Source organism: Phycomyces blakesleeanus, assembly GCF_001638985.1.
Source record: "Phycomyces blakesleeanus NRRL 1555(-) unplaced genomic scaffold PHYBLscaffold_8, whole genome shotgun sequence".
Lineage (NCBI taxonomy): Eukaryota > Fungi > Mucoromycota > Mucoromycetes > Mucorales > Phycomycetaceae > Phycomyces > Phycomyces blakesleeanus.
The window spans coordinates 567,056-582,077 of record NW_017265141.1 but is presented as its reverse complement, the minus strand read 5'-3'; the positions used below and the strand labels follow the sequence as shown (position 1 = coordinate 582,077).

Sequence of the window (15,022 nt, the reverse complement as noted above, 5' to 3'; positions counted from 1 at the left end):
TGGTCAGAATTAATTAGACGAGTAAAAAAATCGTCGTGTCCCACAAGAAAATATTGTCTACCTGGGATCAACGCTTTTCTTTTTTGAAACATTTGACAAATATCAAAAAAAGATTCCCTCCCAAAAAAAAAAGAAGAGAAACAGTAATTATGAAGGAAAGCACGCCTAATTATTTAATTTGGTCTCATCAATATGTCTGTAAGGTTTCCATTTAAAAACTTGTAAATGAAAAGAAAAGGGTCTTTCTTTTGCAGTATGCCTAATAGTCAACTTGACTAGCTATAAGATTAGGTGGGTGTTTCAACAGTTCTGGATACTTGACTGTTGTGTGTATCAGTAGTTTAATTTGACACTCAAGCCTTCAAGCAAAAGGTAAGATGCCCAGACGTTCAAATGTATGATGTGTATTTGTATTTTGAGGTGTATAAAAGAAAAGAAAAAATACATATCAACCAAGGGATATTAATGGGTACTCAATGGGATTTTTCTAATATAGTGCTTATTATTGGTTGGTTCTTAAAGTACCGCTATATCCAACAGTCAAGTCTCCAGAGCTGGTGAAACCCCCCCTCCACTTCTGTAAACACCAGGGGGTGACTGCTGTGGAACATCCCAAAACTCGGATTGTCCTCCCCTCACGTTGGACCCCACATTTTTTTTTATACTAGCAATTTTTTTTTTAAAAAAAAAAAAAAAAAAAAAAAAGATACAATATGAAAAAAGTAAAATATGGAAATCACGTAAAAGAAAGGAAGAAAGGAAGAAAGAAAGAAAAGAAAAGAAAAAGAAATATTGTATAGCCAATCGATTGAAAGAGTGTGATTTGTTAGTAAGAAAAATTTTTTTGGTGTAATTTTTTTTTTTTTTTTGGAAAAAGGGAAAAAATAAAAATCTAATATAAATAATAATCTACACACAGACTTGTACAGATTCTCGGGTATGTTCTGCAGTGGAAGATCTGTTTTAGTTAAATGTGCCGGACGGAGGGAGATTTATACGTTCAAATTTTTATGTTTTTAATTTTTTACAGTGTACAGGATAAATGATGAGCCTTCGATTACGTCGGAACGTCATTTCTAAAGTCATACTTTTTCATGGCCCGGACGGCTTTTTTTCACTTTTTACTTGGCCCTGTTACGCGTGGTCTTACTATATGGCTTTGATGGATAAAACCGCTTAGCTCAGCAAACATGGCCCCTCCCACCCACCCCATCATCCCTCGTGCAGATATCTATTTTGGTCTAAAGTGTTTCATTCATTTGATCTTTTTTTTTTCTATTTTTTTTGCCCTTGTATATAAAAATTGTAAGTAGTAAAACGGGCTGTTTGGGTAAAAGAGCAGTGAAAAATAAATATAGGCGTGGAAGAGAATATATTTGGTAAGAGAAAAAAAAAAAGAAAAGTTGGAGATTATTACTATCACAGTAAAGTTCCAATCAGTTCAGTGAAACGGGGATTCGATAACTCTGCGTAATCTGAATCTATTGTGGAGCCTCAATCTTCACGTGAATCATTGGAGAGAAATATTTTTTTATTCAACTCTGTGCCACAATCCCATTCGGACTGACAGAAACCACCACAGGTCTGGATTTGCTTTATTTACCTTTCATTTTCCCAATTCACCCTTTTCTTTCTTTCTTCACCCCCCCTCTCTTCTAAAATGCTGTCTTCCAGCTCTTTCTTGAAGGCCGCCAAGGTATGCCCCTCCCCCATTCGACTTCTTTATTCTAGATCAACATCATGAACAACAACAACAACAACAACAGCAAGCAACAACAACAATTATTATTATTATTGTCTTTTCCTAACACAACCTAATCCACCACATTTCTACCTTGCTATTATTAGGCTGTTGCCCCTGCCGTTAAGACCTACGTCCCTGCCCGCACCTATGCTCAGGTTGGTACCTGGGCTAGCCAGAAGGTTGCCATGTCCAACCTCGAGAAGGACAAGTTCATCAACTACCAGAGAATCGAAGATAACCTCGAGATCGTCCGCAAGAGGTAAAAATAAATATAAATAAAAATAAATAAAAAAAAACTTTATCTTGTTAAGGTTTTGGGACGGCATTTACTAACATCATCATGCTACTACTTTAGATTGAACCGTCCCTTGACTTTGTCCGAGAAGGTCGTCTACGGCCATTTGGATGACGCCGAGAACCAGGACATCGTCCGTGGTCAGTCTTACCTCAAGTTGCGCCCTGATCGCGTTGCTTGCCAGGATGCTACCGCCCAGATGGCATTGCTGCAATTCATGTCTGCCGGTCTTCCCAGCGTCGCCGTTCCTTCCACTGTTCACTGTGACCATTTGATCGAAGCCCAGGTTGGTGGTGTTAAGGATTTGGCTCGTGCCATCGACATCAACAAGGAGGTCTACGATTTCCTTGCCACTGCCACTGCCAAGTACAACCTTGGTTTCTGGAGACCCGGATCTGGTATCATTCACCAGATTATCCTCGAGAACTATGCTTTCCCCGGTGGTCTCATGATCGGTACTGACTCCCACACTCCCAACGCTGGTGGTCTTGGTATGGTTGCCATTGGTGTCGGTGGTGCTGATGCCGTCGATGTCATGGCCGACATTCCCTGGGAACTCAAGTGCCCCAAGGTTATCGGTGTTAAGTTGACCGGCAAGCTCAACGGCTGGGTCTCGCCCAAGGATGTCATCCTCAAGGTCGCCGGTATCCTCACCGTCAAGGGTGGAACTGGTGCTATCGTCGAGTACCTCGGTGACGGTGTTGACTCCATCTCCTGCACTGGTATGGGTACCATCTGTAACATGGGTGCCGAAATCGGTGCCACCACCTCCATGTTCCCTTACAACGAGCGCATGGGTGACTACCTCCGTGCCACCAACCGTTCCGAGATTGCCCAGTACGCAAAGGCCTTCTCCCACAACCTCCGCGCTGATGAGCACGCTCAGTACGATGAGTTGATCGAGATCGACCTCAACACTCTCGAGCCCTACATCAACGGTCCCTTCACTCCCGATCTTGCCACCCCTCTCTCCAAGTTCAAGGAGACTGCCAAGGCCAACGACTGGCCCGCAGAGCTCAAGGTCGGTCTCATCGGTTCCTGCACCAACTCTTCCTACGAAGACATGGCCCGTTCCGCCTCCCTTGCCCAGCAGGCCATGGACCACGGTGTCAAGGTCAAGTCCAAGTTCACAATTACCCCTGGTTCCGAGCAGATCCGTGCCACCATCGAGCGTGACGGTATCATGGAGACCCTTACCGAAGCCGGTGGTGTCGTCCTTGCCAACGCCTGTGGCCCTTGCATTGGTCAGTGGGACCGTAAGGACATCAAGAAGGGTGACAAGAACTCCATCATCACCTCCTACAACCGTAACTTCACCGGTCGTAACGATGCCAACCCCGCCACCCATGCCTTTGTTGCCTCCCCTGAGATCGTGACTGCCCTCACTATCGCTGGTGACTTGACCTTCAACCCCCTCACTGACTCCCTCGTCGGTGCCGACGGTAAGCCCTACAAGCTCTCTCCCCCTACTGGTGATGAGTTGCCCCCTCGCGGTTACGATGCCGGTGAGAACACCTACCAGGAGCCCCCCACTGACCGCAGCAATGTCAGCGTTGCCGTCGATCCCGAATCCAACCGTCTCCAGCTCCTCAAGCCTTTCTCCAAGTGGGATGGCAAGGACATCACCGGTGTCCCAATCCTTATCAAGGTCAAGGGCAAGTGCACCACCGATCACATCTCCATGGCCGGTCCCTGGCTCAAGTACCGTGGTCACTTGGACAACATCTCCAACAACATGTTGATCGGTGCCCTCAACTCTGAGAACAACGAGGTCAACAGCATCAAGAACTGCTTCACCGGTAAGTACAACGGCGTCCCTGAGGTTGCCCGTGAGTACAAGGCCGATGGTGTCCGTTGGGTTGTTGTCGGTGACGAGAACTACGGTGAAGGTTCTTCCCGTGAGCACGCCGCTCTCGAGCCCCGTTTCTTGAACGGTGCTGCCATCATCACCAAGTCCTTTGCTCGTATCCACGAAACCAACTTGAAGAAGCAGGGTATGCTTCCCCTCACCTTCGCCAACCCCGCCGATTACGAGAAGGTCCAGCCCGCTGACAAGGTTGACATCATTGGTCTCACCGACTTCCAGGAGGGCAAGCCCCTCACCCTCCGTCTCAACCACGAGGATGGCTCCAAGGAAGACATCAAGCTTAACCACACCTTCAACCCTGGACAGATCGAATGGTTCAAGGCTGGTTCCGCTCTCAACCTTATGAGACAGAAGGCTGGTTTGGTTTAAATTTATAATATTTTTTTTAACAACTTCCAACTCTATTTTTTCTTTAAAAACAAAAAAAAAAGAAGAAAACATATACACTTTCACATTGACCACCTTTAATGGTCTTTCATTTTCTTTACCTTCTCTTACTTTTAGTCTAGTGTAAATTCTGTAAAAAATAAAAAGAAATGAGAAAAACTTATACAATTCATTACATACACAATATATGCGAAATTCCAAAAAATCAATAATATATTCAATTCAATTCAATTCAATTCAGTTCAATACACATCAACATGCTTGTACGTGTTTGTAAAAAATACTACATTCGGTAATAACAAGAAGTGTCTTGTGTTTGGAAGCTTTAATTATTATTATCATTTTTAGCTTACACAGGAAAATCTTGTACTTGATTTAATTTAAAGGGTTTATTAAAAAAAAAAAGAAAAAAGAAAAAAAAAAGATCAATCTAAAATCTTGGGACGGTCTTTTCTCGATCCCATCCTCTGTTATGCGCTTGTCTCAATTTACGCTCTGCATTAGCCTTTCTGTCCGCTCTACAAAATTGCATTATTATTATTATTATTATTGTATTACTATTTTTTTTTTGGATGCTCATTTAACCCTAAATAATTCTATATATAAAAAAGGAAACAAGGTCCTATTCACAAACTCTTACATTATATCATCTGAATAAACTTGTGACGCTATCTCTTCTTCTGTCATGGCAGGCTTTGTGGATGGATTGTGTCCATCTACCAAAGAACCAGTCTTTGAAGGATTCCGAGTGTCGTGGTCAATTGTGTTTGCCTGGTTGAATAGCTTCAAATCTCTCATCTTCTCAGCCATTGCATCTACACTCTAAACATTTTACTGTGAGTCTAAATTTCCTCTTCTTCTTTTGTCAATTTATCCTTTTATATATGTGTGAGTGAGAAGGATACTTTACTCTATCGCCCAGCATGCTGTGCTGAGGTTTTTCTTGGAAACGGCCATTCAAGTGGTGTTCCTAATATCAAAAAAGCGACAATAGAACAGCTAAAATTAACTATTGTTATACCTTTATATATGTATATATGCTAAACACTTTTATAAGATAAGATATTTATAGTATACTTACATTGACACTATTCTGATTTTTTGAAACCGGACGTGTGTCCCAAAGTGAAATAGTATTGGCTGGTTTGCTTTCAGAAGACAAAGATGAACCACTTCTCAAGTCATTCAAGCGAATTGTGCTGGTTATTGTAGATGTAGATGAAGATGAAGATCTGCTGATAGGTACAGAGTGGTCGGATTCATTCGATAAAGGTTTAGTAGTTCCAAGATCATTGAGACGGATTGTGTTGGGTTTGTCAACCTTGGTTCCATTTGCACAAAGATCACCAAATCGAATGGTAGTTGTGGGGGGAGCTTTAAGTGTAGGTCGATCGAAAATTACGGGCGATCTTGCTGGCGATGGAGCTGGTGATCGTGCGGGTGATGAGGATGCTGGGGTGAGTGATGGAGACATTATATCTGCTATGGTCATGTTAAACACAGGCCCTGTTGATGCGTGTCCGTCATTGCTAGATGCAGTAGAGCTACTGAAAGATGCAGGGACAGATCCACCAAGGATATCCGACAATTTAATACTAATGTTGGGGGTACTAGATGGTTCATGAGCAGGTTTAGCGTTTTCTTGAGCACCATTGAGCGCGCTAGAATTATGCTGATTCGAGGTTGAGGACACATAAGATTGCTTTCTTTGCTGCGGTGATGATGGCGGTTCACTGTGTTTTTTGTAAGGATTTTGTTTATGGTAAGAGCTGTGTTGCTGGGGTTGGTAGGCATTCTGATGTCTTGGGGGAGGGCTGGCTTGTTTTACTGGAGCAGGGCTTCTTGTTCTATCAACTTGGGAAGCGCTCCAAGTCTGCCATTTTGAGCCCTCAGTGGTTACAGGAGGAGTACCTTGTCTAGGCGATTGCATTGTAGGCCGATTGTAGCTCATTTTCAGAGAAGAAAAAGGGTATGAACAGCAGTGGCTTGACAATGGGGTTTTTACTTTATTTCATCTCACTTGATTTAATTTCAAAAAAAAAAACTCCTTTGTTACTCAGTCCTGCGACTTTAATTTGTTTAACCATTTCTGACGTATAGCTTTATAGCCTTCGAGTAAAATATTTATGATATATACATATTATATGCCACATGAAATAGGTTTAGCTTGTCCTGAAATTCGACTATCGGTAAAGATATATATTATGTACATTTGGGGCTATAATTGATGGTTTTATATTATAATTGAGTCCTTGTTAGCCACAATGATCACAGAATTTTATCTGGTAAGCTCTAGTTTTATATAATTAAACACGAGATACAAATTGAATCATTATTTTTCGGTGTGCTTATTTTATTATGCGATTCTTTACATAAAGATCATAAGTAACGAAAGCAGATATATTGGTATCGCAACTGCTTTCAAGATACATTTTTGCCCAAAACTAGTATTAGCCTATTAGCCTATTTTTCTAATATTTTCATATATATAATATTATATATATTTATATGTATTTATGTATTTATGTATGCATGCAATGCAGAGAAATGGTACGTCTCTAACTCACTGTTTGTATGTACGTATGTACGTAAATATGTAAGTATGTATGTATGTATGTAAGTATGTATGTATGTATGTATGTATGTATGTATGTATGTATGTATGTATGTATGTATGTATGTATGTATGTATGTATGTATGTATGTATGTGTGTATGTGTATGTGTATGTGTATGGATGTGTTTTGTTGCTGTTAGAAGAAGGAGAACAAAAAAAGGGCAGTGGAATAGAGTGGCAAAATATACGTATCCCTATAAAGAATACTATTAAAGTTCTATACATCTTCATAGTCTTTTGACTGGAACATTCTTCCCTTGCCCTTGGGTTCAACTTTCTGTTGTCGCTTTTGAACAACAATCCCAGGCTGACCAGGACTTCCGGATCGACTGCTGCCACTCCCTTCATCCGGTTCCTCACTATCTTCTGGTTCTTCAGATACGCGTTCCAGTCGCCGCCCATTGCGGATACGATCAAACTCATACTGATCACCATCCGTTTGAGGTGCACTAACATATGCAGTAGTGTCGACAGCAGACTTTGACGAATCTCTCCATTTGCGTATCAGGAGATACATTCCAATCACGCCACAAACCACCAGAAGGAGCGACCCAAACATATACACTGGTGTTAGTCGTTCTGTTTCCTGGTCTTCTTCATGTGCATAAAAGCCATCAGGTCCAAGGCTATCTGTCTCCCATCCACCTTCTTTTATAGTTGAATCAGGAATATCGGTAGCAATTTCAGCTGTAGGTGTAGGCGTAGGTAGGATTGACGTGTAGTCATCTTCTGCAATTCCTGTGCTCAGGGGAGTTTCAGTAGACTGCTCTTGGCCGTGATCTGTTTCTGAAGATATTGGTAGGATCGAGATTGGTATAAACCCAAATTTTGTTTCTCCCCACAAAGTAAGCGACCATTGAATAAGACTCCCAGTATATTGTGGATTTTTAATGTCCATCACACGCAATGTCCAATCACCAACAGGATTCTCTTCCCTAATAAGATATGAACAATAAAGAAATGAATAATAAAGTCTATGTTTTGACTGATCAGAATTTTCCAACGCAACCTCTTACCAGTGCTTTACACTCATAAATGTCCAGTTCACCAACCCATCCTTGCTGTTATCAAACTTTCTTGAAGCGCCCAACTTACTGACTACTTTATTAGGACTTTCCAAGAATACTTCCAAATCTCCTCTTCTGCCGTGTTCAATATCAACCGTAACAGTAACATGTTCCAATGTCCCAAGCCCTACACTGTCTAACCTTTCCTGGTCAATAGCAACAACACTCGTTAGTGCCTTGCTGACATCAATTCCATTCTTAAAATCTGTCAAATCTGGTATTATTCGTTTTTCCAAAAGTCCAGCTGAGGTTTCCAGAAAAGTGTGAGGTCCAACACTTTTAAAATTTTTTGCAGCCTCCACAATAGCAAACGCATCTAGTTTTCCATAACCAAACTTGTGGTTGTATTTCCGCCCAGAGGGAAGAACATCCCAGTCGTCGTCTTCGAGTGTTACGGGAACGGCTGTGCGAACACACAAGTGTTGCATATCACGCCATGTAAGATCAGGCCGCACGGAGAGAACAAGGGCAAATACTCCGGCTGCTAATGGAGCAGCTGCAGACGTTCCACCATGACGATCAGAACATGAATTGCCCCCAACGTCTGTAGTATACTGCATTTTTTTGCCAAGGAACGCATTATCATCAATAAACTATTATCCCCTTAATAAAGTCTTGAGAAAGAAAAAATATTGCTTACAATGTGTCCACCATTGCCACTTGAATAGGTGACGATAAGTTGAGCAGAGCAGCTTTCGGCATAATAGGGATGTCTGTCCAGACGATCTATCGCACCCACTGTGATTGTGTACAGGCTGTTTGTATATCCATCAAAGTTACAGTTATCGTCGTTGGCACCACCATTTCCAGATGCAAACACAAAGATAGTTCCACTACCATCACGTCCGTTATTAATACCGTTTTTTATGGCGTCCAAAACGATTCCTTTTGGTGCCTCGGCAACTTCTCCTTGGTCAGGAGGTCCCCAGGAACATGAATATATATCGTTTTGCTGGAACTTGTAATTAAGTGCTGCTGCTTCATCCGCTTCTGTAATGTCCGCAGACAATATTCGTATACCTGTCATCCAAAAATACATGTTACATAATCTATTCATAGATTTCTATATATATTTAAGCTTTTATATCTTATATATATATACGTGATTTCAATTTACCTGCTACCTTGGCACCATAAGCCATTCCAACACCACACACATCATTTTTGACTGCAGCGATTTCACCCGCACACCTTGTTCCATGGGTATCGTCAAAGAGTTTTGGTTTTGGAAGATTTGTATGGTCATTAAAGTCATAAGATCCAGGAGCAAACTACAGTAAATTATCAATTAACTCTTCGTCTTCTTAATAGAAAAAAAAACTCAGTGACAATGATTGAATACTTACAAAGTTATCCTTGAGATCCTCATTATCCATATCAAGCCCGTCATCCAATATGGCAACCACTACATTTTGACCTGTAATATCTTGTGCACAGAAAATCCGCGGGTCAGCCAACAACCAACAGCCAACAGCCAAAACTTCTCCAAATGAACAACTTACTTTGACTCCACACTCCAGCCACATTAATGTCGTGACCACGATGATCTCGATTTATCTATGCATATATACAAGAAAAGGAAAGTTAAATACAGACTCTGTACTGATTTTGCTGTAAAAGCAAACAAATGAAAAAATAAGGGCAAAAAATAAAATAAGAAGAAAAGGAGAAAACGGGAGAGATGATGGCAATAATCAATCTTACAATGTGCCACTGTTTATCAAATCCAGGATCCCTGATTTTTAATCTTTCTTTGAATGATTCATATCCTCCTGGTAAGTCAAGCATGATATTTGTACTGAATTCACCGTTTTCCTCCATCTCTTCCAATATATTCTCCTCTACTGGTGCATCTCTAAAAATGTCTTCGGGTGCCTGGCGTCTATCAATTGGGAGTGCTGAGCGTTTGAACAGCCGCCGACGGGGTACCTGGGGGTCCAATCTGTCTATGCGACGTAGGGCTTCAACATACACGTCGCGCTTAGCTGATCCGGTCACCTGAGACTTGAGTTGATTGAAGCGAGCCACGATGTGATCATTTGATGAATCTCGTTTGGTGCGGTTATTAGGAATTGGTGTGCTAATCCAGTAATAATTTGGTAATTCTCCAACTTGGCCTTCAAAACGGACCTCCATGTGCTGTGCAACAAGGAATGCAGCTTTTGAATCAGCATGAGGTGTGTAGAGAGTATAATAAAGACGTTTCTTGTAATCGCGAATCCATGATTGTTGAGTCTGTTGTGATGCATAAGCCCAGGATCGAGTGGTAAAAAACAAAATTAGCCCCAAAAGAAGAGGACGAAAAGATGACATTATAAGACAAGACTAAGAATGTATCCAGGAGGATGCCGTTTATAAGTTGATTAAGAAGTTAAGACAGGTCGTTTCAGGCTGTTAAGGTACTGTAGGCATTTAAACATGTTGGCTTAAAACACCGACAATTCACACACCAAAAAAAAAAAATTAAGGTGTCTGTTCCACAGAATTGTACAAAATTTATTTTTATATTTTGTATACACATTTCCGGTCGGTTCACAATATTATTATCTGATTCAAAGCCTGTGCCTTTATGTATTCAAATTTTACATTTGCAACGTCTGCTATTCATAAATTGAGATTGCAAGATGTTTGAAGAAAAGCCAATGGATAATTACGATCAACTGTCTCAATGCGCTTTGGAGTTTCAGCACAATCTTTACGAAATTACACTTTTTTGTAATTTAGATGAATCAGTTCTATCCGGTAAACCCAACAGACGATCGTGAATTCTGACCAGAAAATATTGCGGGCGGTCTTCTACCCTACAAATTTATTCAATTCTCATTGTTCTTGCAACAAGGAATGAAACAACAGGATCATCATAAGGTACATATAGTATACTGCTTGCGGTCATTACTCTGGCGGATCAATGGTTGTTTTCCTGATAGTGAAAAAATCAATAGTATAGCTATAGAAATACCAACTAGCCATCGCAAAGAACGCCTGCAAAAAGGCATATATATAATGAATATGAATGTAAAAGACGTATTTTATTGTGTAAAAGCTTGTAAGAAAAAAAAAACTAAATATATACCTTCTGGAGTGTGAATACACTGCGGATACTGCGGATATAGTGGTACAAGAGTAACCTCATGTTTTGTATTTTGTCCGACTATTTTCTTGAGCTTTTTTTTATATGTAACGATATTAAAGTACCAAAAGGATATCGATTATGAAATTTAATATAATTTACGTCTCCGTGTATCTTGATATTCGATTTGATTACAGTGTTTTTACTTGAGATTGAGACGATGTTAGTTTTTTTTTGGACGGATGAAAATGAATTTTTGGACAGTTTGCTTACCTTTTCTTGGATAAACAAAAAAGACAATTGAGACGAGGTAAAAATAACTAGAATATTTTTCACCGGTCAGCATCTTTAAGTTCGCCAACCAGAGTGAGGAACAACCACGTTCATTGTGGTGCTTTGTGTTGTTGTGCTTGGTCTTTGTCGATGATTGAAGATTTCTGGCCTACCATTGCCACTTCAAATCTCCTGTTCAATATGGAGCATGTTTCTTGCTGCCATGACATCCCTATTCAGAAAAATATTACAGTTGTTGCAAATTAATATGGAATGGATAGGTCTATCATTGGCATTTCGGAAATATCTTAGGCCTTTGGTCTTACAGGAGCTGCAAACCCACGCAATCAATATTGAATATAAAGAATAAAGCTTCAAAGAGAAAGTGTACAACTACATTTGACGTGTTAAATTCCTTAACGTCCTAAAGGTACAGCTATCCGATCTTTTGTTTTACAAGAAGATACTTGTAAATTTTCTCGAATACTCCATGCCGTAAACCGCAAAATGGGACACTTGATTTGTTAGTAAGCCTATCTCCAAAGACAATTAAGGGCATTTTATAAATGTCTCTGGCTTGAAAGACACGTCGGTGAGAGTTTCTGTAATATTTTAAATTATTTTAAATGAAATGGGATACAAGCAATAAGTAATTGGCTTAATACCTTGGTTGGACAGGTTGGTGTGTACTCCCAGGATTCCGTATGTTTTCCCTGCATATTGGTATTTATCTACGTTGAGTATTAAATATAATACTATATTTTACCAAGAACTTTGGTAAAATCTGTTGAATGCATACTTGTAAAAAATATTCCTAAAAAAAAAACCAATATTGTATCAATCTCAAGTAAAAACACTGTATTTAGATTGAGCATTATCTTAAATTTACAACACACAATTGTATATTAAGGAAAATGGTGGTGTCAAGGACACTTTAATCAAATCTAATATCTGTAGTAGGAATTGCCCTTCATTAAATTTCTATATAGAACTTTGCAAATATTTGATTCACAAAACTGTCTTTTTTTTTAAAAAAAAATCGTATGAATTGTACAAAATACTTATCGCTTTTAGAGTTTCAGTTTATTATTACTATTGTTTGTGTATTCAATTGGTTCAGCTTTACAATGTATGTACTTGTTAATCACGTATTAAATATACTCCCGTATACTTATGCTTATTTACTAATATTAATGAGGTTTTGGTAACAAATATTAACTTTAATATTGTAATATATATATATATATATATATATATATATATATATGGTGTCAATACGACTATTTTATAAATTTTCAAAGGCCAACTTCCCTAAAGAAAGTATCTGGATTAATAGATCAATTTTTTATAGAGAAGAAAAACTAGGTATTGGCGCTCATAATATTATTATTAAATAGCATTACTTGGAAGATTTTCACATAAAATACCCTGATAAATTTCCGCTGCCAAACTTACGCCAACGCTGATCACTCTTAAGAATATTTCAAAGTTATACATATATTATGGAAGCTCAAATATTCAAGCATAATTCTTGTATTTGAGATAAAAATTAGGCAACGTTTACACATTTTTTTTTGCATTTTAATTTTATCATGAAAATACAAAAGCAAAATATATATTATGTGCTTGCTTATGTGTATGTATTTGTGAGTTTGTTCTCAAGACAATATATGTAAAAAGAGGAGAAGGGAGAAGGGTGAAGGGAGAAGGGTGAAGGGAGAAGGGAGAAGTGAGAAAAGTGAAGTGAGAAGAGGGCAAGATGGAGAGGAAAGGGATGAACGAAACATGGAAAGAGATAGAGAAAGGGAAAAAGAAAAAGGGATGTTTTTCGATTTTTTTTTCTTAGTGACTCATCTCACGACGACTATGAATGGTTTGTTTGATGTTTTCTCGTCTCTCATCAATTTTAGCCAAGATTCGGAACTGCTCCTCCCGCTCTTTTTCAATTTCTTGTGCTTGTAGCTTTTGCCAGTTTGTGTGGGCATGGCATTGCTTGCGATTTTTTTTACAGACAATTTGGGGAGGTGCTCTTTCAAGGGCATGAATATTCTCCGCAGTAAAGGTAACAACAACCCTATCATTGTCCTCTGTGTTCATTACACCATCTGCCTTCTCCCATATAGAAGCAGGCCATATCAGTCTGGAATCAAATCCACACAGGGGTTCCTCGTCTACTGTGAGCCGTTGCCTTTTCATCGTCTGGTCTTGAAGCAGTTTCTTCAGCAAAACATATTTCCGGTCAATTGCAGCTACGCGACTATTAACAGCTCTTTTTGTTTCCCTGAGTTCAGCCAAGGTATCACGGTAAGTCTTGGTTTGTGAGTTTAATTTTTCCTGTTTCTTTTCCACGACTGCTTCTAATAATGAGCGATGGCTTTTTAGAGACATCGTTGCCTGCCGACTTGATTCTGCAAGTTCTGCCTTGATACGAGCCACAAGTACACCACAACGATTACTACAATAATATGGGGAGCCGTCTTTATGAGATCCGGATTTGCCAGATTTATGACATTTTGGATTAGCACACCTTGTCTTCCATGAGATTGTCTTGCCTGTCTCTAGGTATGTAAATAAAATAAAATAAAAATAATATAACATAACATAATATGATAGAAAACATTCACACACACAGATACGTAGGCACACGCACACGCACACGCACACGCACACGCACACGCACACGCACACGCACACGCACACGCACACGCACACGCACACGCACACGCACACACACACGCACACGCAAACGCAAACGCAAACGTACACATGTATGTGTATACACAAAAATGGTAATAACGTCTTAGTATTTCAACATTGTTTGGTTCAACCAATTTGTGGTCTGTCTCTACTCAGCCCACCCCATACCATGCTATGACATCCCATCCCATCCCATTATATCATATCATATCATATCATAGCATAGCATGTCCTATTCCAGCCCGACTCAGCCTAGCCCAACACAAAACAACTCTATCCCAGCACAGCCCAGCACATATCATCCCAGTATAGTTCAGTTCAGTCCAAATTACACCGAGTCAATTCATGCCAAGTCTGCTATTAATGTACCTTTAGTGCAAGGAGTACAGATGTAGGAATCTATAAGCTCACTCTCGCTCTCTGTAAAATTGACACAGTCTCCATGGAACCATTGATCACATTCGTCACATGCAATCATAAATCTTGATGCGTCATATGGCTTTTGACAAATACAATATAATACTCTATTAGTCTGGCGACGACCACCCTTTGTTGCTGTTGTTGATGTTGTTATTGCTGTTCCTGTGGAGACTGTTTGTGTTGTTGTTATTGGTGTGGTTGTGGCTGTGGTTGTGGCTGTGTTGTTCTTTTTTCTCTTTCTGACAGGTGCTGTCGATAGCTTGATGGCTTCAGGTCGATCCATGAAGAGTATGGACTCTCCTGTAGAAATATCAAGTGAACTGGATAGTAAACTTTGCTGATTTTCAATAGTATTTGATTTTGGAATCCTTCGTTTTTTGAAGGCTGGTTCCTACATATATATATATATATATATATACGTACATATACACATACACATATACACACACACAAAAGAAAGGAAATAAATAAGATGAGATGAGATGAGATAAATATGAAATTAGGTGAATATAAGCAGCTTGGATATCTATTGTGTGTACTGTAAGCCAAGGTAAAAATTGTGGTCCTCCTGTAATCACACAGACGT

General features: G+C 39.7%; 5 protein-coding genes across 5 annotated transcripts; 1 reads left to right on the top strand and 4 right to left on the bottom strand.

The window, feature by feature from the left end:
• The first annotated feature begins 1,656 nt into the window (after window positions 1–1,656).
• Window positions 1,657–4,532, top strand: PbAcob (aconitase). Its single transcript, XM_018443020.1, has 3 exons — window positions 1,657–1,696; window positions 1,849–2,003; window positions 2,100–4,532. Exons 1-3 carry the CDS (start codon window positions 1,661–1,663, stop codon window positions 4,273–4,275), a joined length of 2,367 nt encoding a protein of 788 aa, XP_018292825.1. The 5' UTR covers window positions 1,657–1,660; the 3' UTR covers window positions 4,276–4,532.
• A 191-nt stretch (window positions 4,533–4,723) lies between these two features.
• On the bottom strand, window positions 4,724–6,244 carry PHYBLDRAFT_61167 (hypothetical protein; the record flags this gene model as incomplete). The annotated part of the gene is made up of 4 exons (XM_018440765.1): window positions 4,724–4,811; window positions 4,934–5,115; window positions 5,204–5,263; window positions 5,375–6,244. 4 exons carry the CDS (start codon window positions 6,242–6,244, stop codon window positions 4,724–4,726), a joined length of 1,200 nt encoding a protein of 399 aa, XP_018292824.1.
• A 1,494-nt stretch (window positions 6,245–7,738) lies between these two features.
• PHYBLDRAFT_132918 (hypothetical protein) lies at window positions 7,739–9,764 on the bottom strand (the record flags this gene model as incomplete). Its single annotated transcript, XM_018429533.1, has 7 exons — window positions 7,739–7,844; window positions 7,926–8,530; window positions 8,617–8,996; window positions 9,094–9,247; window positions 9,323–9,402; window positions 9,479–9,533; window positions 9,681–9,764. Coding segments are annotated over 7 exons (1,464 nt in total), but the record flags the coding sequence as incomplete, so codon positions are not given.
• A 1,665-nt stretch (window positions 9,765–11,429) lies between these two features.
• Window positions 11,430–12,816, bottom strand: PHYBLDRAFT_167127 (hypothetical protein; the record flags this gene model as incomplete). Its single annotated transcript, XM_018435568.1, is given in 7 exon segments — window positions 11,430–11,551; window positions 11,571–11,650; window positions 11,777–11,856; window positions 11,985–12,050; window positions 12,086–12,133; window positions 12,505–12,537; window positions 12,775–12,816. The coding sequence occupies 7 exon segments, from the start codon at window positions 12,814–12,816 to the stop codon at window positions 11,430–11,432; spliced, it is 471 nt and encodes a 156-aa protein (XP_018292822.1).
• A 1,543-nt stretch (window positions 12,817–14,359) lies between these two features.
• PHYBLDRAFT_111402 (hypothetical protein) lies at window positions 14,360–14,719 on the bottom strand (the record flags this gene model as incomplete). The annotated part of the gene is made up of 1 exon (XM_018428215.1): window positions 14,360–14,719. One exon carries the CDS (start codon window positions 14,717–14,719, stop codon window positions 14,360–14,362), a length of 360 nt encoding a protein of 119 aa, XP_018292821.1.
• Window positions 14,720–15,022: the final 303 nt, after the last annotated feature.